Raw genomic sequence first — 24,939 nt, forward strand, 5'->3', positions numbered from 1 at the left:
AAAATAATGATTACTTACTGGAACGGCGCTGGCCATCTGAATCCGACTGAGGAGGCTCAAAACGACTTAATCTACCTTTTGTTTTATGCCTTTCATCACGCTCCTCTTGAATTCTACAAAAACGTTAAATACAGAGCGCAATTAGCTACAATTTGAGTGATCGTTTCTAAACAATTTTTAACTATATCTTCCAAAATATGAGCATTCAACATTTTACATAAGAACATAAGGCCATACTGGGTCAGACCAAAGGTTTATCTAGCTCAGTATATTGCCTTCCCACAGTGGCCAATGCCCCAGAGGGAGTGAACAGAACAGGTAAATATCAAGTGATCCCTCTCCTGTCATCCATTTCCAGCCTCTGACAAACAGACTAGGGACACAATTCCTACCCATCCTGGCTAATATCTATTGATGAAATTAACTCCCTGAATTTATCTAGTTCTTTTTTGAACCCCGATAAAGTCCTGGTCTTCACAACATCCTCTGGAAAGGAGTTCTACAGGTTGACTGTGCACTGCGTGAAAAAACACTTCTTTTATTTCTTTTGAACCTATAAATTTCATTTGCTGACCCCTAGTTCTTATGTTAAGGGAATAACTAAATAAAACTTTTCCTTATTCACTTTTTCTACACCAGTTACGATTTTATAGAGTGCTCTCATATCCCTCCTTAGTTTCCTTTTTTTAAGTTGTTTTCTAAGTTCTTAAAAGCCAGTTCCCTCCCCCTCTTCCCGCCCCACCCCACCCCCCGGTGCCAGCACTGTCTTCACAGGGGGCAGGAGAGGAGAGGAGCAGGGGGGAAACAGCATGAACGGGAACTGAAACAGTCCCACTCATGCTGGTCCCACTGCTGCTCCTCTCCCTTTGGAGTGTATAAGAGCCGCCTGCGGCTGTTGTACATTTCAAATGAAGAGACACAGAGGGGAACCCGTGCCAGCGGGGACTGCTTTGCTGCCTGCTGGCACGGGTTCCCACTGCCTCTCTCCATTTGAAATGTACAGGAGCTGCTGTGGCTCTTGTACATTTCAAAAGCAGAGAGGCAGAGAGAACTCGCTGCATCTCTCCCTTTGCAATATACAAAAGCTGCAGGCTGCTCTTGTACATTTCAAAGGGAGAGGTACAGTGGAATAGCAAGCAACCCCACAATCGACTAATCGAGTAGTGGATGGAAATTCCATCCACCACTCAATTAGCTAATTAATCGAAATTTAACATCCCCAGCCTAGAGAATGGTACTCGGGCGCAGAAAATCTCCTCCTAGATCTACCAATCCAGAGAATGGAGGACTTTGGGGGGAACCATCACCATTCTGCCCCAAGAGTGCAGGGACAGGTTGTGAGCCCACACCAGCCACAACTGCAGCAGGAGCATGTGGAGTCTGCTGTACTGGATGACATAAGTAAAGGTGACCATGAAACCCAGCAGGGGCATGCAGTTCCTGGCCACAATCATTGGGAATGCCCACAGAGTCATGACAATGTCTCTGATAGCCAGAAAACATGACCTGGGCAGGGAGGCCGTGGCAAACGTGGAGTCCAGCTGAGTGCCCATGAATTATGACTTGACTGGGGACCAGGCCTTCTCTTGGCCACATTTAAGAGAAGGCCCAACTCCTGAAATGGGTCTCGTACCAGGGCAATGTGGGCCAGCACTTGGTCGGAGAAGAGACCCCGTACCAGCCGGTCATCCAGATACGAAAACACTTGGACACCACTTTTCCTCAGAGTGGCAGCGACTACGGCCATGCATTTTGTGAATACCCAAGTGTAGCCAGACAGCCCCCACCCCCCCATCTCATCCATCTTATTTGCCTCTCTGAGGTTCCTGAAGCATACAGGACAGAGAAGGAGCAATAATATCAGTATAGTCTATGCTGGCTCATCTGATCCTGAGGAGCTGAAAACAGATATGAGGAGAGAGAGAGAGCGATTAAGGCAATAAGCTGGCCTCGAGGCTGCGAGAACTGCCCAGGCTGACACCCATGTTGATTCGAACACACACAGTCCCTGGGAGAGGAATTTCCCACTGAGAAAAGAATCCCCAGTAATTCCAATTTAGTTATCTCTCTTACAAGTGTAAATTAAGTTCACAACTCCCTTGTAAGAACTGGTCTCACAAAAGACAGACCAGCCCCATTTGGCATGACAGACAAGAAAGAGAAATACGTGACCCCATGAGTATAAAAATAGGTCCAGCAACACACTCACTTTGAGTATCATTCTACCCTCTACCTGCTGGTCAGGTTAGGTGTTTGACCTCTCGAGGTTCTATGGGGACGCCCACCTCATATTTTCGTCTTTCCTAGGAATTGAGGGCCCGGCCCTGGCCTGACCTGTGCCTCTCAACTCCAGCATAAGGGGGTAAAAATTGTACCTGGATGTGGTCCTCTGTCTTAAGTGTACACATAGAAAGAGTAAGCTGTTACTTGGTACCATTATTTCTATTTTTCTATCTATCTTCTTTGTAACCATTTTTAAGATCTATATTTTGCTAGTAGTTAAGAAATAGAGCAATAGCCATTGTAACCATATGATTTATAAGCTTCCTCAACAAACCTGTAACTGTTTAAGCTTTAACCTGACTCCTTCAGTTGCTGTAATAGAACCAAGCACAATTTAAAAGAACTTCAGCCGGTCATAAAGGGACAGTTATAGGAAGAGCTTGGGCGTTTGGATCTGTGTTACTCCCAGGTGACAGGGTCCACTGGGGCACTTCTCAGCCTTTCCTGGGCTGCCCGCTGCGAAGAAATTATGAATTCTAGCAGCTAAAATCTGAAGTGTAATAAGCTCTTCCTGTACACACTGGGGCGTCTGTTAGCCTGTTTGGCTACCCTCTGCGATGGGACCTCGGTCCTAGCAGTAAAGTCACGGACGTTAAACTATTTTTCGGGGCGCCCTCCAGCCTCCTAGGCTGCCCGCTGCAACGAGACTTTGCGTCTCAGCAGTTGAAGACTTGGGTGTAACACACACGCACACGCTGCCCTGACCGTCGGCTGACACCAAGGGCCATAGACAAGCCGAAGGGGAGGGCAGTAAACTGGTAATGATCCTGGCCAACCATAAAATGTAGGAACTGCCTGTGGTGAGCAGCGAACAAAATATGAAAGTAGGCGTCCTTCAGACTGAGGGCAGCGTACCAGTCTCCGAGATTCAGGGATGGGATGATCAATGCTAGGGTCACCATCTTGAATTTGGCTGTGAAGACGAAGGCATTGAGATCCCTGAGGTCTAGAATGGGTAGTCCAGAATGGCCACTGCACAGGCACCCGTAGCTGAGGGGGCAAAGACTGTTGCACTCCCGGTACATAGTCCTGCTTTAACTGAGGAACCAAACTCCTTGGCTATTCATGAAATGTGACTCCCCCCAAAGGACTAGTAGATGCCATGCACTCTATTGGAGTAACACTCAAGCGTACTAGAAACTGATGTGATGATCTGATTCCTGGTTTGATATCTGTAAAAAGGGAAATTTAAAACGTGTGCCATCGTTGCTACTTACTGTTTTAGTTCTTCTTTGAAGAGTTCTAAATTGCTCTTTTTCTTTTCTTTCTCCCCCTTCTTCAAAGGCTAAAATAAAGAATGTGTCAGCAAGAAAGGTGCTGGATGTTTCAGAACACCACACAATGAAATGGTTTGTCAAATAAATGTTTGAGTGATGTGTATTTTAGATCAGTTCCAGTCCATATTATCTTTGGACTGCAGGTTTCCAAATGACTGAATTGCAGACAAAAATCCACCTTTAAAAACATTAAAGCTGAGCCCTATGAACACAAAGTCAGGAAATACAAAAGTTACGGCAGAATGTAAATCTTAACTCTGTCTTTGGATTTATACATGACAATTCAATCTTTAATTGTGTTCTCATGCTCAAACATTATCTTCACGACGTAAGATACATACTTAACATCTTCTAATGCTGTTTGTCAATCTTATCACTTACTTTAATCATAAAAGTGGACTACATCCTTAGTTACTAAGGGCAAAACTTCACTACAGTGCTACATCGGCACAGCTTTGCCACTATAATGTGTCTCATGCAGACACACTGTGCTGAAAGGAGAGTGCTCTCCTGTTGGCACAATTATTCCACTTTGGCAAGAAATAGAAACTATGTGGGCAGCACAGAATCTCTCACCACCATAGTCCTTCCCATGACACAAATTTCACGTGTATGCTGGTGCTTTTTCACAACCTTGGGTGACATAAGTTAGATCAACTTAAGTGGTAGTGTAGATCAGCCCTTAGGGGTTGAACCCTTAGACTTTGAAAGTTATATTCTATGTCCAGTTAAGTAATTCATGCATATTGAAATATACATTCATACACAAACACTATACTCAAGCAGTATTTCCTTCTATTTCTACTTCAAATACAGAAATAGCTCTGAAGGGATGTTTACTCTTAAAAGGAAAGTGTGTCAGAAAAATACTTGACTTAAAATTAAGAATGAGAATATTCTAATATTTCATGCTTGCTTCTTAATGCATTAATATATGCTTCTTATCTAACCCATGTGACCCATTCTTTCTTCTTTAAGATAGCTTTTGGTTTATGCCCACGGAAGTTCATAATACCATCTACATTTTTGTTAGTTTCTAAGGTGCCACAGGACCATTAGTTGTTTTTTAAGTTCTCAGTTACAGACTAACATCGCTACCCCTCTGAGGTATGTAATTTAATGTAACTGAATACATTTTTCCAGTTAGCTGACATATAAAAGTACTTTTTCCCCTAATCACTAAATATTATACACTACAGCTTTGGGGAAATACTACTTCTTATTTTGTGGAGACATGTTTTGCATTTGGAGGATTGCAGGATGGGGATGGAAGTAGTTGGCAAGAAAATAAAAATTGCTTCCCTCAGCTGTTATTTTTTACAATTTTACAAAACAGTAACATTTTCACAGCAACACACTGAAGGGCTCAGTGGGACAAGTAAAATGTACTCAAGAAGTGCAACTAAGTAGCTCTTTTTTGTAACTAAAACTCTGACACACTGAAATGTTTAATATGTTGTCCATTAATATCCAACTCTATAAATCCATGGCATATTGTTTTATGTTTAGGGTAGGTTTGACTAATTTTAATATTACTTATTTTTCCCCCCACACTGGCACCCAAGACTATAGGGATATGTCTGGACTACACGCCTCAGCCTATTTTACATGCCTCTGTTGACAATCCGACATAGTCAACAAAGTGGGGATTTAAATAAAAATGTCCGCCGCAATGTGCTGGCTCAGCTGATCGTCGGCACAGCACGTGAGTCAAGACGTGGCTCGGTCAACAGGGGAAGCCTTTGTCAACCACTCCCTTATGCCTCGTGCGCTGCACCGACGATCAGCTGAGCCAGCACAGCATGGCGGCCATTTTTATTTTAATGAAGCCGGGGATATTTAAATCCCCGCTTCACTGACTATGTCGGGTAGCCTATTTTACATGCCTCTGTTGGCAGAGGAATGTAGTCTAGACATACCATAGATGCTTTACACCATCTATATATTGTTGAAAGCATTCTATCTAGAAAACAGGATTAAGTAGCTAAAGACCATCAAAATGAATTGGCCCAGGAACAGCATTAAGTTTTCAGGTTAAACCTTAACTTTCAAATTTTCTGATTTGAGTGTTCATTCGAATCATCTTAATATACTCTTAATAGTTTTTGTAATTTTTTTCGCTAAAAGCAAAACAAACTAACGATATACATGCTGACAGAAAAGAGAGAAAAATGAAAGATAAAATAAGTGCTTCATCTTAGAAGACTTGCCAGGGATAAAAGGATTTTGCTTAAGCTTCAAAAAATTCACCTTGAGACAGAGACCAAGCATGGAAAATGTAAATCAGTCCAAAAGGTGAAAGTTTCTTAAAGTTACATGCATATGAAAACAGATGACAGCTGTTTTGAAAACTGCAAAGAGCTGGTGCTACCAAGTACATATACTTGAATGATTGGAAATTTTTTTTTTAATATTCACCAAATACTAATTCACGATGAAATTATCTTGGTTAAAAGGAATATTAGACCATGTACAATATTTCTTCTGCACAAAATCAAGACAGAGCACCATTTTTAGAGAACCATGAGATACTGTTTTGAATAAAGGACTAGCAGACCTTTACATTGTAAACTCTACAATGATTCACTATAATGTTTGGGCAATCAATGTCCATATCTTAGCTCCTCCAATTAAAAATGTGGATAAAACTACTATATCTAGTTAATGTGTCTAAATGCTTTGAAAAATAATTAAATAAGTAGTAAATATCTGTAAAAGAATAACTTACAGGCTTTTTGGTTTCTATCATTAGAAGAGATGGAGGCTTCTCATTAGAGGATGGCTGACTTGGTGGATTTTTTTGATCTGCAAACCGTGCTGAAGGTTTGTAGATTTTACCTCGTTTTTCATCTGTTTCGTGTTCATCTGGATTTTAAAAAGGAATCCTGTTAGCAGTTACTGCATAATAATGAGCTATAGAACCCAGTTTTTTTTAATTTATTTCTGAAATTCTATCCCTTTAACACAGAATATAAAAAATAGCTATTTATAAATCAAAATGAAATGCTATAATAGTATCACACTCTCTGCAATTTAACTGTAATACTCAGGAAAGGCATGTGTAAAATGTGTAGTTGGTTAATAAAAAAAACCTTTACTTTTAATATAAAAAAAGTGATAATTTCACTGACATGCTAGTAAGTTTTATAAACATCTCCTAAAAGCATAATGAAACATTTTGGCGGGCAGAATATTTTATTAGACTTAACACAAAATAAAATCCAAACCTAACCTTTGTTCTTTATAATTATCCAAAAATTGTTAAGGATGAAATATTCAGTCTTACCTTTAGAGGCATTAACAATTCCTCCTCTTACAAAAGTTTTCACTTTATTACCATCACTTCCTTCAAAAGCAGCAAGGAATTCTTCGTAAATTTCTGCAGCTGCCTTCTCATCCTCCTACACACCAAATGTCAATTTGTTTACTATTTTTACAAACAGCATCCTTGAGACATCAAACCTTAAGCGGTCATATGACTTTCTTTTCTTTTTTTTTTTTTTTTTTTTTTTTTTCTGGCGCTCATCACATACTGAATTAGAACAGATAAGTTTCACTTTCAGACAAGATGGTTTTTCAGAGCAGAAATGTAGGGACAATTATTAACACAAGAGCTAGAGACAAGTCAAATATGATTATTCGTTTAATAAATGTAGAGTTGATTTTTTTAAACAATTTATAATTTCAGAGCTAAAAAGAAAGGCCAAACAGAAAAATATTTAAAAAACCACAGACTGTAACCTCTGTGCTGCAAAAAAAAAAAAAAAAAATTGTATAGTGTATACTATACCAGTCAAATTGTGTGTCTGAATGAAATTAATAATGGGATCAATTTTACATGGTATATTTCAGAAGTGACAAATAAATACAAATAAGAGGCTGCAAATTAGCAACACTAAATTGCCTCACATTAGGATTTTCAAAGGAGTATGAGAAAGTTAGGAAGCAAAATCCTATTGAAAATTCTGAGAAAGTTGAGCACTTAACTTGCTTAGGCTCTTTAAAAAACTCCAACTTTAATTAGCATCAGTTCACAAGCTAAAGCAAAGAGTTAAAACATATTGAGATATTTTAATGGCCTTACAAAACTTATATATTTCAAGTTGTTCTTAATCCATTTTATATCAGATATGTGCATTTCTGCGCTAAACCATATTTAACAAATATACTGTGTTCCCAAAATAAAAATATCTAGTTTGAAAATAAAATTATTTTGTAGGAAAAAAATATGCAACACTGAACAGTGCCTCTGATACTCCTGATAGCAATTAAAGTCAAACAATATACAAAATAAAACCACACAAGAAAAAAGTGGCCTAAGGTGACAGCAGGTCAAGGGTACAGGCTGATTTCCTGGAAGCTTTTTATTATGACAACAGTCACTGAACTGTTATAACACAAAGCTTCCAGGAAGGCCACAAAATCTGATCTCTCATTCAGATTTATCCCAGCTTTTTTCCCTTTTCCAAGACAGAGCTCTGTGTTCCCCAACATAGTTGACAGCAAATATTTTAAAGATTACCATATGCAGGGCTCGCCAAGCTGCGGCGAGCCCCAATCGCCAGTCACGCTGTCTAGAGTTCTGTGCATGCACAGATCGTTCTGCGCATGGGCAGATCGCCCGAACCCGGCTCTTCTGGGTTGTAATCTACTCGCCACAGGCAAGTAGATTACACAGACTGTCGAGCATAATTTCGATAGTCACTGCCACTTCTTTCTTTGTATTAGCAAATATATCAAGATAATTTAATATATATATATATATATATAAAAATAGGAAAAAAAAACCTTGGCTATTTACCATTACCTTCTTTTTTAACTCCTCTTGTTCTTTCTTACTTAAAGTTCGCTTGGCAGCACTCATTTTGCCAATACTGAATGCTTTAAGTTTATTTTCCAAAAGAGGCTACCAAAGGAACAGAAAAAAGCAAATGTTAAACAGAATGTTTAGAAAAAATTTTTTTAAATGAACCTCATTCTTGGAATCTAACATCCAAAATAACGTTTTACTTGGAAAGGACTCAGCCAATCTGCTAGTTGGGAAAAAAACTCCTTGAAGTCTGCCTAGACTTGTCCCACAGGACAGATAGTATTCCAACAGCAATACAGTTTTGAAATATTTTGATAATTTAAAACTATTCAGCAATAGCCTATGGAGAAAAGTTCTGACATCCAAATTTAGATGATGATCTAGGTTGGTTGTCCTGTGATATGCTAAGCTTACTTGTGGGGAAACCTAACCAAGTTTGTGAGCCCAATAATATGGGTCAGCAGAAGCTGAAGATGCCAATGTGGAGAACGGTAAGTTAACCATAACATAGTGGCAACTCCTGCAGCCATTTAAGAAATATGGACAGACACTGAAAATAGTTGCAGCTAATCAAATTCTATTGGCCAAAAAAACAATTTTGTGATCCTAGCCAATGTTTTCTCTAATCTTTTCCATCCATTTGTAGAATAAATTTTATACACACTGAAGCATGTGCAAATGTGTACCACCAGTAAAAACAAAAACCTAGCTATGATCTCTCTATTAACCATCTGGGCAGCATATGACTATCTTCTGAGTGGCTGTACAAGCACAAAACTTACAGGGAATACTGTTCCTAGCCAGTTGTGGTGGAGGATTTTAGTGGTAATAAAATTAAAAGAGTGCTGAGAAGTTTAAAATAATATTTTTGCTGGGGGAAGATATAGAAGAAAGTTATATTATTGAGCTCTTTTAGCCCCAGTGCAATTAAAACTTTCATTACCCAATTCCTGATTCTTGCCTCTCTAGCACTATTACACATGAACAACTGAAATACAGGTTGCACCTCTGAAAACCAGCACACTCTAGTCCAGCAACATCCGGCAGAACCATGAATACTCCTGGACCAGAGAGCCCGGGAGCAGCAGGGCCAGAGGAGCCCCACAGCAGTGCTGGGGCTGGTGATCAAAGAACTCCAGCAGTGCAGAACCAGGTGATGGGGAATCCCAGGTGCCCATGGCAGCATGGGGCCAGGAGCTCTAGAAGCCCAGCCACCCATGAAAGCACAGGGCTGTAGAAGCCCCGCTGTCTACAGCAGCACAGACCCGGACAACCCCAACAGCCTGCAGAAGTACGGAGACAGGGGCTGAAGAAGCTCGTCCGCCTGCGGCAGCACAGAAACTAGGGAAATATGACTGCACACAACAGCGTAGGCCACGGACAGAGAACCCCTGCCACCCTTGGCAGCCCAAGGCGAGGGCAAAGGTAGAGGGGCCAGAGGCAGGGGACCAGCTGGCTCCTGGCCTAGGTCACCATGGTGCTAAACCAGGGAGGTCCAACTTGTAGTAATAATTGATCATCTTGAGGATTTGCCTGCTTGGTGGATGGAAGAAAGACATCAAGGCACTGAGAGGGAAGATATCATTTGAGAACAACTTCCCCAAGAAGTGGGGAGGCTAGAAAGAGGAAACAAGACAGAAACTTGTTTGACTATTGGGAGTTTAAAGGATAGTAAATATAGTTTGAATCTCTCTAGTCCAGCACCCTCAGGACCTGACTGGTGCCAAATCAGAGAATTTGCCAAACTACGGGAGGTCAAAATTGTTTAGCCACATTACCAACATTTCCACTGCTTACTGGGCTCTTGGAAGATATTTAGCATAAACTAGAGCTAAATAACAGTACAGAACACAGAGCCAGCACTGATGTTTGTGGACAAACTTTATGGGACCACAGGAAACTAGGCCAAACACATGATAAGTGGACATCTGACTGACTAAAATCATGTTAGACCATGGATGTTGCCAGATGGGAGAATGATGGATTAGAGAAGTTTAACTGGTATTAATCTCAATTTTTAAATGCCACTTCTGTTTATTATTGAAACTAAGAATCAAAATGGGACTAGGTGAATAAAGAAAACTTCTCCAGTAGTTACCAGAACTCTACATAATACACTTTATCCCATCAAAATATTTTCAGAGTCCTACCACTGCTATCAACTCATTTATACACAAAGTATGGGGCAATTAAGCTGGGGCAGAACCAGCATGCAGCAGCCTGTCCAGGACCGAAGTCAGCATCCGTGGAGCCCAGCAAGACCAGCAGTAGAGTGACCAGTGTCCAACAGCCCAGCCAGAGCTGTCAGGGTGGCCAGCTGGGGTGGAAGTGAAGCCAGCAGTGGGGAGCGGCAGGATGTAGGGGACTCCTCTGGTCCAGCAATTCTCTCGTCCAGGTCCAGTCACATCCTGAAGGTGCTGGACCAGGGAGGTCCAACTTGCAGTTTATTCTAATATTATTATTGCAACAAATATTATATATAGCTCATCTAATATCAGTAAGAAAGGATCTTGTTCTAGTATTTTGTGCCTTTCTGTCAAGAAAGAGAAGTGAGAGGAAGACAAATTCCGTAGTACCATCATTAAGTAATTACGGTTTTCTAAATTGTTTAAGAAAATAATCTGAAGTGCTAAAATCACAAATGGCATTTCTCAGAAGCATGCATGCAGAATATGCCAAAAGCTCAGGATGCAGAGACACATACATGAAACTGGCAAGCAAGATTGAAATAATTCTATGTATCATTTACTAATGCATATCAATCATTTATATGTATTACCCACTAATGGGAGATGACTATGGCAAAACAAACTATTCTTTGTAATCTAACAGCTATATTCTTCAGGACTTACATGACTATCTGCAGATCCAGTAGTGTGTACCGCATCTGGAATTCTGGCCTGCAAAAGATGGGGGAAAAGTCACTTACGAATATACAAACAGCATTCACTAATAAGCAAAAGACATTGGCCCTTTCAGATATAGCTGTTGGAATTCCATTTTCATTTCAATTTTCTCTACCTCTATCCCAGCACGCACCTTTGCCCTCATATATTTCAACTTTTTAAAAATATTTGAGCAGTCCAACAGTTATACTCAATATATTGATAGTATCTGAGGCAGCAAAGAATAGAAAAAAGGCTCTTGCAATTATCCATAAATATCTGAATTCTGCTCTTTGGATTTCAGATTATAGAGGTCTAACTTGTATTAGCCTTTAACACTGAGGGTTCTATGTGCACAGATATACTCACACACCAAAAAAGATGGTATCATAATTACCAAATAAAACAAAGAAAACAATTGTAATGTAATTAAAAACATCTTAAGACCATAAATGTGATAAAACTAAAGGAATACATCCACAAGAGACAATCCCCACATCATGGTAATCCCAAAGCCTACAGCTGCTAGAAGTGCAATTTTCCAAAAAAGAAACGAGAACTAAAGCAATCATTTTGCACCAAGTAGTACAATATTTGTAGGGAATTTATACAAAACCCCCAGGACATCCAAACCAAAACAGAAGTTTGTGTTCCACTATTTTCCAAGAACTACACAAAACTTTTATATTAAGACTAATATAGGATACTGAGAAATTACTCTTTGAGGGCTATATTTGTTCATCAGTACATAATTTTTCTAACAGTGGGGATGCGTATTATGTGAAATTTCATCTACATTTCCTAAGGCAGCAATTCCAATCGCTGGTCTGTGGACCAGTGCCGCTGGCTGCTGGGCCACAGCAGCTCTGGGAGGCTGGGGTACACCACCCAGCACATCCCCTCCCGCTTGTTGGAAGAGCTATGTTCTGCCTTGCCTCTCAGCCAACCAGCACTAAGCAGGGGTGGGGTCTCCTTCCAGACAGGAAAGAGCGGTTCTTTGAGTGGTGGGAGGGCTGCAGCACAACAGCCTTAGAGCAGTCACGACCTGGGCAACGGGGGGGGGGGGGGGCTTACCACAGGGGCATCCAGGGTGGGGAGCTGGCACTGGAGGGCTCTGGGGACAAGGTTAGTAGATTAGGGACCTACAGGGGCAGGGCTGGCACTGGGGGTTCTGTGGATAGAGCTAATGTTGGGGACTGGTGGCTGGCACGGGGGGGGGGGGGGTTGGGTGCAGTAGGGCTCTGGAAACAGGAGGCTAGCACTGGGTGGGGGGGTCTGGTGATGGTGGGCTCTAAGGAGTTGGGGGCTGGCACAGATGTTTGGAATGGAGGGCGATTGCCAGAGCTAAAGCTGGCTATTCGCTGCAGCTCTGGGGGCCAGGGCTTTTGGCAGACGGTATCATTTTGTTTGCATATTTGCACATTCGTTATTTGCATAATGAATATGCAAATATATAAATAAAATGTTCCTGGTCCACCAAAAGTTTGTGAATGGGTTTGCTGGTCCGTGGTATGAAAAAGGCTTAGAGCCACTGTTCTAAGGGCTGTAGGACAGTATAGTGGATAAAATCTTTGGTGAATGTAAAACATGTCAGATTGTACACAGCATTTGAAACTCATGTATAGAATGCACAAAAGCACCATGTTCTGTACTCTATCCACTAGTGTGCGATTCCACAAATGTTGGAGGAGGAAAGGAGAGAATAAAGGGAGCAATCTGAACATGAATTCAACGTCTACAGTGAACCCTCGTTTATCGCGGTAGATAGGTTCCAAACCCGACCGCGATAGCTGAAAATCCGCGAAGTAGGGACACCATATTTACGTATTTATTTAACATGTATATTCAGACTTTTAAAACCCTCCCTTTACGTAGTACTGTTAACAAACCACCCTTTAATGTACAGAAAAAAGTCCGCGAAGTCGTGAATCCGCGATGGTCGAACCGCGAAGTAGCGAGGGCTCACTGTATTGTCAGAGAAACAAGAATACTAATATTTCTGGTGGCTTTTTATGTTGTAGAACTCAAATGAGACCAACAAGCTAGATCATACTGATCTGCAAACATATATTAGGTAGCAATTTTTAATCACTGCCAACTGGAGCCTAATTCAAGTAAACCAAAAGTTGGAAGAGTCATGGCCCGGATTCCTACCCTGCAAATACCATCTCATGCTGCTCAGGCAGTGCATGGGAACTCCTTCAGGTGTAATGTGGAAGGCAAACACAGTGAAGTTCAAAGAACTGAAAAGCTGTAAAACTGGCCCCCAAATGATACTCTACTACAACCTGTTCTGACAAGTGGACCTCAGCGAAGAAGAAAAAAAATTACTCCATAGCCTAGTACTTGGGATACCAAAAATTGACAGATGAGGACAGAAACATGCATTCATTCCACTTGCTTAAGGCTTTGCAACACACATACTCTATGAGCATTCTTTTGATTATTTTACAATTTTATCATTTAAATTTTGGAAGAATTGATTTGCAGTATTCTAAGTTGTGGGAAGGATTGTTCTCAAAAGTTTATCTTCAAACAGACATTCTAATACTTTAAAATGAAATTAATCATTTTATGGCTATTTTCAATTCAAAAGTATGGAATCGCACAGCAAAATGGCTCAGTCTTTAAGACTATGCATACCTAGTCGTAAATATTTTGCTGTCTACAAGTTAAATCTCTAAAACAGCTGTAGCCAACCTGCAGCTCGTGAGCCGCTTGCTGCTCTTGCCCCCCAAAAGCGCAGCTCGCGAAGCCACTCCTGCGCCCTGCCAAACAGCCTCCGCCCCAGGCTTCCCTGTGCTTACCGGGTCGGAGCTGTGGGGTTTTAAAAATGGCACCCAAGATGGCGGCTGTTTTAAAGGGACAGCCCCCTTCTTAAAAAATTTTTGCTTTTGGTTTTGCTCGACAATTCTGTTCTGGGGAGCTTTTTTTTTTTCCTTGACAATTCTGGTGCGGTTCTTGGCAATTTTTTCTGTAGCTGTTTTGGCTCTCGCTGTTAAATGAGTTGGCCACTCCTGCTCTAAAAGATCATTTAAGGATTATAATGTAGAGTGGCAATTTATTACACAGCTCTACTTTTACACATTTACTTTAATTTCTCCCTCCCCCCACACACTTTTATTAATAAGTATGTTTCAGTATAAGAAAATGCATATTCAATTAAAATATAAAGGTTGTGTGATATTATTGTTAGGTGACAAAATATTTTTATCCTAGTTATGCTGTTTGAAGACAGACACGTTGGGCTACTGTTGAAACTGAAGGCACAATCAGACATGTACTATAATATACTCCTGGGAGAATTCCACATCACTCCCTATGCTCAAAATTTATGTGCTGCGCAGACACCTATGAGGAGCAGAGCCTGCTCAGCCTTTGCCCCCAGGCAACGGAATTCTCTCCCCCGGGACATTCGCCTGGCACCAACATTGGCACAGTTTCAGTGCCAGGACAAAGCCACCCTTTTTATCCGTTTATATATATTTATAATATATATAAACATTTCGTAAGCCGCTTCAAATATTTTACAGAAAGAGGCAGGATAAAAATATTTTAAATAAATACATAAATTCTCCCCTTTTGCACTCTTCTCCTTCCACCACCGCAGAAAATACATTTCACCAGAAAGGTGCTGTAATTACTCCTTTCTATCATTCACTGTGGCACCAGATTAGAGAGCAGCCAGCCACTCTCAGGTGACAGCCGCTCCAGCTGTGGATAGAAAAAGAGCCTTCCTCACTGAACCCTGCTCCTGGGGCCAAGTCAGGAGGCATGGGATATGGAGGGATGGCCAGCATTGGGCACATTGAGCTTCTGGGAAGTCACAGACTGGGATTCAGAAAGCCTAGTGGTGGGTAGGGGGACAGATTGGTACAGGGGTTAAATGGGATTGGGGTGCAAGGACACATGGGAATAAGGGGAAAGAGATGGAGCAATACATTAGGAAAAAGTTCCTAACTGTCAGGGTAGTCAAACACTGGAATAAATTGCCCAGGGAGGTTGTGGAATCCCCATCTCTGGAGATATTTAAGAGTAGGTTAGATAAATGTCTTACAAGGATGGTCTAGACAGTATTTGGTCCTGCCATGGGGAGGGGACTAGACTCGATGACCTCTCGGGGTCCCTTCCAGTCCTAGCATTCTAGGATTCTATGGGGATGGAGAATGGCTTAGTGAGGGTCCAAGGCCACATGGGAAAGAAGAAATGGGGTGTGAGGGATACATGTCACGCACCATCTCCCACCTGCTGCCCCACTCCCAAGAGAGCTGGCTGCTGCCCCATGCTGCTGCCTCTGACACAGGGGCATCAAAGCCAGCTCCTACTGAGTATAGGCTCCTGCCTGCTGCCACGGTCCCAGGGAGCCAGATGGGGGGGACCATTTGGGTTACTGATAAGCTCATGCTACAGTCTTACATCCCTAGAATGCAGAATAATCATTTATTTAAACAATACAGGAACTTATTTCCTGCTCCGCTTAGAAGTCACACAAAGGCATGGGTAGTCAGGGGAAATGGAAGAGCTGAGCGAGAGGGAAGTAGGTGCTAGGATGGAGCCTGTTGCACGTGGGTGGGAGAAGTGTGGAACAGGGTTCTTTCTAAAAGGGAAGGATTGTTAACATGGGTTGTTGGTGAAGGCAGGGCTGGGGAAGGCAAGCCCCCAGCTCCACCACTTCTTAGCCACCAGCTTTTAAGCTGGCTTCCCCCAGCACAGACTACTGTTCCCTCCTTGCTGTCCCTCTGATAGTGGCAGCAAGAGGGGTGGGGGGAAATGACTAGTTAAGTCACTAGTCAAATGCTTATCAGATAGTCAACTAATCACTTACATCCCTACATGTAGACAGCCATTTCCCTGTATTTTAACATCCCTACCGCATTCTGTACTAATATTCCTAGTACGGAATCTATTTGTCAGAAAGCATTTCCTGCATCTTTTTTGTTGTCTGTATTGTTACAAGCATACTTGCTGATAGGTATTTGAAATAAATTCATAACTGAAGCTTGTTATCAGTGTTCCCTCTCAGCTATGGGGCAGCACAGCTTTACAGGTGATTAATCAGCCCCACCCAGTCAGACAGCTCTGTGCACAGAGCCCGGAGCCTCTGACTGAGGGGGGCTGATTAATCACCTGTGAAGCCATGCGGCCATGCACCTAGAAGGAACACTGGTTGCTATAATTATAGTGGTTTTTTTTACAAATAATATATGCAGAATTTTGAAGAACTTTAAAATACTGTGCACAGAGTTTTTAATTTTTTGGTGCTCAATTCCCCAGGAGTATAGACTACAGTTTGGATCTCCCTAGCCCGGAACTCTCAGGACCTGACTGCTCCCGGAGGAGGGGTTTTTCTGGACATGGGGAGGTCTTTTCAGGTCCCCTGTTGCCAGCCCCCCCCCCCCACTGCTGCCCCTCCCACAGCTCAGCTGAGCTGCACACTGGCTCCTGACTCCCCCCTTGCAGCCCAGTTGAGCCACATGCTGACACCCAGTTCCTTACCCCTCCCCCAGCAATATGCCAGGATTCTCTGATCCTGGAACATCTGTGGTCATGCCAAACTGCAGATGTTGCTGGACCAGATAATCCTGGTGGGGATGTGAAGAACTAGTTGACTATCCGAAAAGCAAATGCCAGCTCCCCCCAGCATGGGCTCCTGCTCCCCCCGTTTGCTGCCTGTCTCTAATAGAGGCAGCAAGGGAAGGCGGGAAGAAGAAGCAACTAGTCTCTTACATACTTCCCTGAAAACTCCACTACTACAGAAGAGTCCCCTTTAATTTATGGCTTTTTCATACACATTTATCTTTAAATTAAAATTAACAATAAAGTGTAGAGATTACCAAATTTCCTCAATGTTAGCTACATGGGCATTAACAATCTTCTTTATTGTAAGAAATTTGTTTTTTAAACATGTCACGTGAAGAAAATGTTATTCCTCATTCAGCCAGATTGGAACAATGTCAGATACCACTAGTCTAAGAAATGCATCACTAAAAGTATTCCCCATTTCCAGTCAACCAAGATATTACCACTTATATCTGCATGCACTGTGTTTCCTTAAGGACACTACCTCCATTTTTAACACTACCAAATCCACTTAAAATAAATGATGGACAGAGCTTCAAGATTTGAATAGAGATGTTAAATCATGATTAATCAGAGGACTACTCGATTAGTCGATCGGGGAGGTGCTCGCTAATCCCACTACGGCTCTGCAGTTTCAATGTAGTAGGAGCTGGGCATGCAGCAGCCCAGCTTTTACTACATTTAAACTGAAGAACCGCAGTGAGGTTAGCTCCGGGGGGGCAGGATTAAGCAGTCCCGGCCAACGACAGCCCTGGGAGTTAACCCTGCTGTGGCTCTGCCTTTTAAAGGTAGTACAAGCTGCAGCATCCCGGAGCCAGCATGAACCAGGACTGCATAGTCCTGGCTTGCACCAGCTCCAGGAGCTAACCCCACTGTGCCTCTGCCTTTTAAATTTAGTAAGAGCCACTGGGCTCTTATTACATTTAAAAGGCAGAAACGCAGCACGGGACCTGGCACAAGCGGGGACTGAAACAGTCTCCACTCGTGCCAGGTCCCTGACTGCTGTGGCTCTGCCTTTTAAATGTATTAAGAGCCAGGCGGTGCGCACCGGGTCCTGTGCCGTGCCTCTGCCTTACCTGTCCCCCTTCACCTCCTCACCGCAGAGATGGCTCTCCCCAGCATTGGCTCTTGCTTCCCTCCCGCTTTCCTTCCTGCCCCGCTGCCTCTGATATAGAGGCAGCAGGGGGAGGGAAATGCAAATAGTCAACTTGCAGGGTGGTATCAGTCTGGATCCCATTCAATCAGTTAAATGTTAGTTCAATCTTCTGTTAAACTGGTTAACTGACTAACCAGGATTGTACATCCCTAGTCTACACTAGAAAACAAGACTGAACCAGCTACGTCACTCGGAGGTGTGAAAAATCCATACTCTGAGCAACATAATTAGCCAACCTAAGACCTCTTCTAGACAGCACTGGATCAATGGAAGAAGTCTTCTAATGACATAGCTATCATCCTTTCTTTCATCTGAAGAAGTGGGTTGTGCCCATAAAAACTCATACCACCATCTATATTTTTTATTAGTCTCTCAGGTGCTGCAGGATCATTTGCTGTTTAAGTGTTTTCAGTTACAGACTAACATAACTACCCCTCAGACATCTTGGGAGTGTTGGATTACGTATACTAGTGCTTCTCAAGCCTCTAAGTGTAACTCCTTTATACATTAAAAATACGTTTATTACATTTCTTTATAGTTAACACTATTATAAATGCTGGAGATGAAGCGGGATACAGGGTAAGGATGTTAAGTAGCGTGTAATTCACTAATTGAATTGTTGATGCATTTTTGCATCAAATATTCGATTAGTCAATAGGGTAGCTCTGCCCCTTTGAAATGCCGCCACCACGTTTCAAAGGGGCAGCGCTGCAGGGAGCCCGCAATCAGCTGGGGATTCCCGGGCTTCATGTGGCACTGCCACTTTGAAGTACTCCTCCTCCCCCGCTGCCTCTATGGTTTTATCTAGATTATGGGCAACAGTCAAAAAAAACAGTCAAATTCCTGCGGAATTTGCATATCATCTTCCGATTGCGCTTTCGGAAGTAGTTTAGATGCAGCTTTTTTGGCGAACTCCCCCCTCCTCGGTTTACACGACTTTTTGACCAAGGGGCCGTTCGCCGAAAAAGTCGCGTCTAAACTACTTTCACTTTTGAAAGCAGAGACCAGCCACCACCACCACCAGCTTGGCGAAGGATGGACCAGGCACCATTGGAACAAAGGAAGGATAAAGGGGGCCCAGAATGTGGGGACGTTGGGGGGGCTGAGGCTCCCCCAGTGGCGCAGTGGATAAGGTACCTGCCTCTGTAGCCAGAGGTCACAGGTTCGAGCCCGGAGAGCTTTTGAAACTGCCATCAGAAGATATGCAAATTCCCACAATTTGCATATCCTCTTTCAACTGTTCCCCATAGTCTAGATAAGCCCTATTTGGTAGAGGCATGCTCCCCCATCCCTAGGCCCTGATTGGCCTAGGGGCGGGAGAGTTGCAGGACTTGTGCGGGCCAAATCAACCCACTTGGTGGGCCACATGCAGCCCACAGAGGCTCCTTCGCCCACTCCTGTCAAACAGTAAAAGCTAGAACCACCAAATTCAATATACAGCCTCCTCTTATCATAACTTAAAGCAAGGTCCGGATTAAGGATATGAACGACTAGTCCTCAGCTGGCCCAGGCTGCACGCGATGTTTCAAAGGAGCAGTGTCATGTGGATCCCAGGGTCAGCTGGGAACTCCCCCGCTAACCTCAGGCTCCATGTGGCAATGCCACTTTGAAACAGGGGCTTTTGCTACACTTCAATGGCGGAGACACACTTATCGACTAATCAAATAGTCAATGCAAATTGCATTGACTATTTGATTAGCCAATTAATTAAAATTTGACATGCCTAGTCAAGATTTGGCTGTACCGGGAGAATGGGATGTGCTTGGAATGAGGTTGCTTCTCATAAAACCATACAGAAAAGAGACAAAATCACCAGGTAGGTGAAAGGGGCTGGCTGGGGGTGACCCTTCCCTCCTCATAGGACTGCACCAGCCCTGAGTGGCTGAACCTTCTCCCCCCTCCCTCCCAGATTTGTACAGGACCATTGCTGGCTGTTCCCCTTCATCAAGGAGAAAAGGGAAAGAACAGAGTTTGAAACATATGCACTTCCTCCAGCTGGGAAACACAGAGGGCAGACGAACCTGGACCTGCTCCAGCCAAGAGACATACATCCTTCCCCGGATTATGCCCGCAAGAGCTGCAGTGGCCATGGAGAGGCACTTTTCACCTGACCCCATGCTGCTATGGTGAGAGAGGGTTGGGGTATCCTACCATCAAGGGACAACCTGCATGCTGAACCCCTCATCCCCACCCCTACCACAAGGAAATGATTTAACTGAACTATGTACATTTGTATTTTATTTTCCAAGAAACAAAAATTAATTGAGTTAAGAATTTGAACAATTGCAGGTAAATCTTCTAGTACAGTGATTCCCAACCTTTTTATACTGCGGACCTGCAAACGCATTCAAAAACTTTTTACGGCCCAGCACTGGAACATTTGCATATTCATTATAGTAATTAATTTATCTGCATATTTTCCTATTCATTGCGGTAATTACTTGTAAGTGGTCATGTATTATTTTACACTGCATCTGTACACACACAATACATGTGATTGTGTGGATGGGAAGATCAAAATCATACTTTGTTAAACAGATGGCATGCTTTGCAGGATAGTTCTGGTTTTCACCAATTTTTGGAGAAAGGCAAAGGGGTACGGGAGGCAGGGCAGGAGAAGGGGGGCTGTGGCCAAGAGGAAGGGAGGGAAAAAAAGAAAACAGGGACCAAGTTGGGGAGAGGCTAGGCTGAAAGCAGCAGGGCACTGACTTCAACTTGGAGAGCTTCTCCCACTTTGTCCTGTCACCCCACCCTCTTCAGTAGTGGTGGCCCCTGCTCAGCTCCAGCCGCCCCACAAGGGGGTCCCAAGCCAACCCCCAGGGCTCATCATGGCTGAGCAGCCTGTTCCACCATGCAGATCAGCCGCCCCCTAGAGCATGCTCAACCCCCAGAGGAGCCCTGCTCCACCACACAGCTCAGCGACCCCAGAGCAGGCCCACTCAGTGGCACAGCCCAGCCACCCCCAGATCAGTCCCACCCCTTGGATCAGCCACCACCACGCAGCCCCATCGGCTGGGTGGCTGCCGCGGAGCTGAACCCAGGGCCATGATGAGGCTGCCCCAGTAGGGACAGCTCTAGCCGCAGCACATGGGGCAGCTGTTCCTTATGCTGCCCTGCCGGCCAGGCTGCGTGGCTGCCACAGAGCTGGAACCAGGGTCTTGGTAAGGCTTCCCCAGTAGGCTGGGGGCATGGCCTGGCAGAATACCGTGGCCCAGCAGGCAGGGGTTCATGGCCCATCACCGGTCCACAGACCAGTGGCTGGGAACCACTGTTCGAGTACAGGTGACCTCCACACTTACGACCTAATTGGTTCCTGAAGAACCGTCGTAAGTCGAGCCATTGTAAGTCGAACACTTTTTCCCCCATAGGTGCAACGATAAAAGTGGGGGTTACGTTCCTGGCCCACTTTGCCTCCTGGAAGTTGTAGTCCATGGCGCAAGCTGCTCCCAGAGCCGGCTGGGGGCTGTGCCAGGGGAAGACTGTATGGCACGAGCTGCTCCCAGAGCCAGCTCGGAGCTGTGCCAGGTGGAGGTGGCGGCCAAAGCAAGGCGGTCAAAAATGCAGGGGTTAGTATATCAGGGGGTCGTAAGTCAGAGTTGCCTGTATACTATAGAAGCAAACCACTCCTAGCATGGAACAGCTATCCAGGCAAGCTTGCATTTTACATCAGTACAGTAACAGTCATACTCGCTTAAGAGAAACGACCTGTACCAGTAAAATAAAAGTTTTGCCAGTATAACTTCATTTACAGCAGTGTTTCCCAATTGGTGCTCCGCAGAACCCTGGGGTTCCGTGAAGTGAAAGTAAGGATTCCGCGAGAATGCGGCACTCCCCCGCCCCCTTAAAAAGACAGAGTCTATTTTGCAGCTTTTTATTTATTTATTGCTTGACCGATTCTGGTGGGTCTTTTTTTTTTTTTTTTTTTTGGGACAGATTTTACCCTGGCAACCCTAAGGGTTCCTTGAAATTCTTTTAAGTTGAAAAGGGTTCTGTGGCCAAATAAAATTGGGAAACACTGATTTACAGTATCACACCCCTTCACATCTGACAATAGTGCAGAGTCGGTAGTATAGGCATAGCCACAGCTGTAAAGTTACAGAGAACAATACCGTATTATATCAAGGCTCCTCAACTTTGGAAGTCCCGGATGCCACAATGATACTCACAGCACATGCAGAGGGCCACAACTTAAGTGGGGTTGCACATGCATGCAAATATATGCAAATAGCTTGTTTCACACTGACTGGCATGAATACAAAGATTAAGCTTTAAGTGGCCAGTGAGAGCCAGTCAGCACCTCTCAGGCTCTGCCCACAAGATTAAGCAGCCAGCACTTCCCACAATGCCCCAGCACTCCTAGCACCTCCTCCCTGACGGCTAGAAATGCCGACACCCTGTACCCGTCTGTTTCAGCCAGCCTGTCCACTTGCGTCTTTCAATGATCACCCCGTCTGGGAGATGCCTCGCCGTTCTGGAGCATGTTCCCAGTAGAGGCCATGTTCAAAAGATCCCAACCGCGGGCCACATGTTGAGCATAAACCCAAACCCCACCACGGGCCGCAAACAAACAAGCTACAGGCTGCATGTGGCCCACAGGCCGCATGTTGCATAGCCCTGTTGTATACAATTGTTTGAAAGACAGTTGAGAGAGATCAAGTAATTTTTATAAATTTGCTAGACAAACAAACTAGACAGATGAAATGTAAAAAACCAGAGGGTATGTACGGTGTTCCACCAACAGATGCAACAGCAATGTGCTAGAAAAGAAACCAAACCTAAATACCAGTAGGAGGATGGAATTTCTTCTGAAGAACCCGTTTTGGACTCCAGCTTATGTATCAGATTCTACTTATAGATGTCTAATAAATATGACACACTAATCCCCTCCAGTTGTTCCCGGCTGCTACAAAGAGAAAGAGTTAGTCCTATACTACCCTTCTAGCAAGATTTGTCAAGTACTGTTCTCCCACGAATAACTCTAGTTTCTGCCCCTGCTGCTGCTCACAGCTTTACAAGTACCCACTGGAAACTGTCCTTGCTTGACCTTTATACACTACTGCCACACTTCTAAAAAGCATCAATTAAACTAGCCAGTAGTGTTAACTTTCTCTCATAGTTTAGTGCCTTTTCTTCTTCCTCACTGTCTGAGGCCATGCCTACATAAAAATGTTATGTTGATCAGACCTTTGGATCACTATCCCTTCCTCCTTTTCCATGTAGGAACTAACGATACGGCCAAGAATGACCTTGAGGAGGTCAATGAAGATTATATAGATCTGGGGAGACAGTTCAAGGAATCTGAAGCGCAAGTGGTGTTCTCGTCCATCCTCTGTTGAAGGAAAAGGTCCAGGTAGGGATCGTCGAATTGAGGAAGTGAATGCATGGCTGTGCAGGTGGTGTCGGAGAGAGGGCTTTGGTTTCTTCGACCATGGGACTCTGTTCCAGGCACAAGTATTGTTAGGGAGAGATGGCATCCACCTAATCGAGAGAGGAAAGAGCAAATGCACGAGCAGGCTTGCAAACCTAGTGAGGAGGGCTTTAAACTAGGTTTGTTGGGGGACTCTGACCAAAGCCCTGAGGTAAGTGAGAAGGTTGGATACCAGGAAGAAACACAAGGAGGAACAAGCAACAAAGGAGGACCCTGATTCGAATGGAGAAGGTAGGGCAATCGACTGATTATCTAAGGTGTTTGTATACAAATGCAAGAAGCCTGGGGAGAATTAGAAGCCCTGGCCCAGTCAAAGAACTACGATTTGATCGGGATAACCAGGGCTCGACAATTAATGTAATCTACTCACCCGTGGCGAGTAGATTACAAGCTGGCCCAGCCGTGCAGCGTGGTCAGCGCATGCGCAGGGTGCTTAACTATGCAGCTGGCGAGCTGGGCTCGCCGCAGCTTGGCGAGCCCTGGGGATAACAGAGACTTGGTGGGATGACTCGCATGACTGGAGCACTGTAATGGAAAGATATAAACTGTTCAGGAAGAACAAGCAGGGGAGAAAAGGAGGAGGAGTTGCATTGTATGTAAGAGAGCAGTATGATTGCTCAGACCTCTAGCATATAGAGGAAGAAAACCCTGTTGAGAGTCTGTGGGTTAAGTTTAAAGATGGAAGCAACAGAGGTGGTGTTGTGGTTGGTGTCTGCTATAGACCGCCGGATCAGGTGGATGAGGTAGATGAGGCTTTCTTCAAATAACTGAGATAAGCTTCCAGCAGGCCCTGGTTCTCATGGGCAACTTTAATCACCCTGACATCTGTTGGGAGACCAATACAACAGTACACAGACAATCCTGGAAGTTTTTGGAGAATGTTGGGGATAACTTTTCGGTAAAAGTGCTGAAGGAACCAACCAGGCGCCATGCACAGCTTGATCTGATGCTCACAAACAGGGAGGAACTAGTAGGGGAAGTAGAGGTGGGTGACAACCTGGGAAGCAGTGATCATGAGATAGTAGATTTCAGGATCCTGATCAAAGGAAGAAAGGAGAGTAGCAAAATGGACGTCAGAAGAGCAGACTTTGACTCCCTCAGAGAACTGATGGGCAAGATTCCCTGGGATGCTTACATGAAGGGGAAAGGAGTCCAGAGGAGCTGACAGTATTTTAAAGAAGTCTTATTAAAGGCATAGGAAGAAACCATCCTGATGTGGAGTAAGAAAAGTAAATACGTTAGGTGACCAGATTGGCTTACTGGGGAAATCCTTGGTGAGCTTAAACACAAAAAGGAAGCTTACAAGAAGTGGAAACTTGGACAAATGATTTGGGAGGAGTATAAATATACTGCTCGAGAATGCAAGGGAGTTATCAAGAAGGCAAAAGCGCAATTGGAATTGCAGCTAGCAAGGGATGTGAAGGGTAACAAGAAAGGTTTCTACAGGCATATTAGCAATAAGAGGGTGATCAGAGAGTCTCTATTATGTCTCTATTATGTAGTTAACCAATCTATTGGGT

General features: G+C 43.8%; 1 protein-coding gene across 8 annotated transcripts in view; it reads right to left on the bottom strand.

Moving 5' to 3' along the window:
* Positions 1-24,939, bottom strand: part of U2SURP (U2 snRNP associated SURP domain containing) — an 84,292-nt gene that overhangs the window by 47,317 nt on the left and 12,036 nt on the right. For 4 of the 8 annotated variants that reach the window (XM_089780843.1, XM_089780841.1, XM_089780836.1 and 1 more), the window contains exons 2-7: positions 11,223-11,270; positions 8,362-8,466; positions 6,847-6,961; positions 6,289-6,425; positions 3,501-3,568; positions 19-113 (exon numbers count right to left, since the gene is read on the bottom strand). In XM_089780843.1, the coding sequence (XP_089636969.1) occupies positions 19-113; positions 3,501-3,568; positions 6,289-6,425; positions 6,847-6,961; positions 8,362-8,466; positions 11,223-11,270 (568 nt within the window). The remainder of the gene's footprint in view (positions 1-18; positions 114-3,500; positions 3,569-6,288; positions 6,426-6,846; positions 6,962-8,361; positions 8,467-11,222; positions 11,271-24,939) is intronic. The other 4 variants (XM_089780842.1, XM_089780840.1, XM_075937664.2 and 1 more) reach the window with 1 other exon arrangement.

This window comes from Pelodiscus sinensis, chromosome 10, assembly GCF_052426305.1.
Source record: "Pelodiscus sinensis isolate ZL-2025 chromosome 10, ASM5242630v1, whole genome shotgun sequence".
NCBI classification, from domain to species: domain Eukaryota; kingdom Metazoa; phylum Chordata; order Testudines; family Trionychidae; genus Pelodiscus; species Pelodiscus sinensis.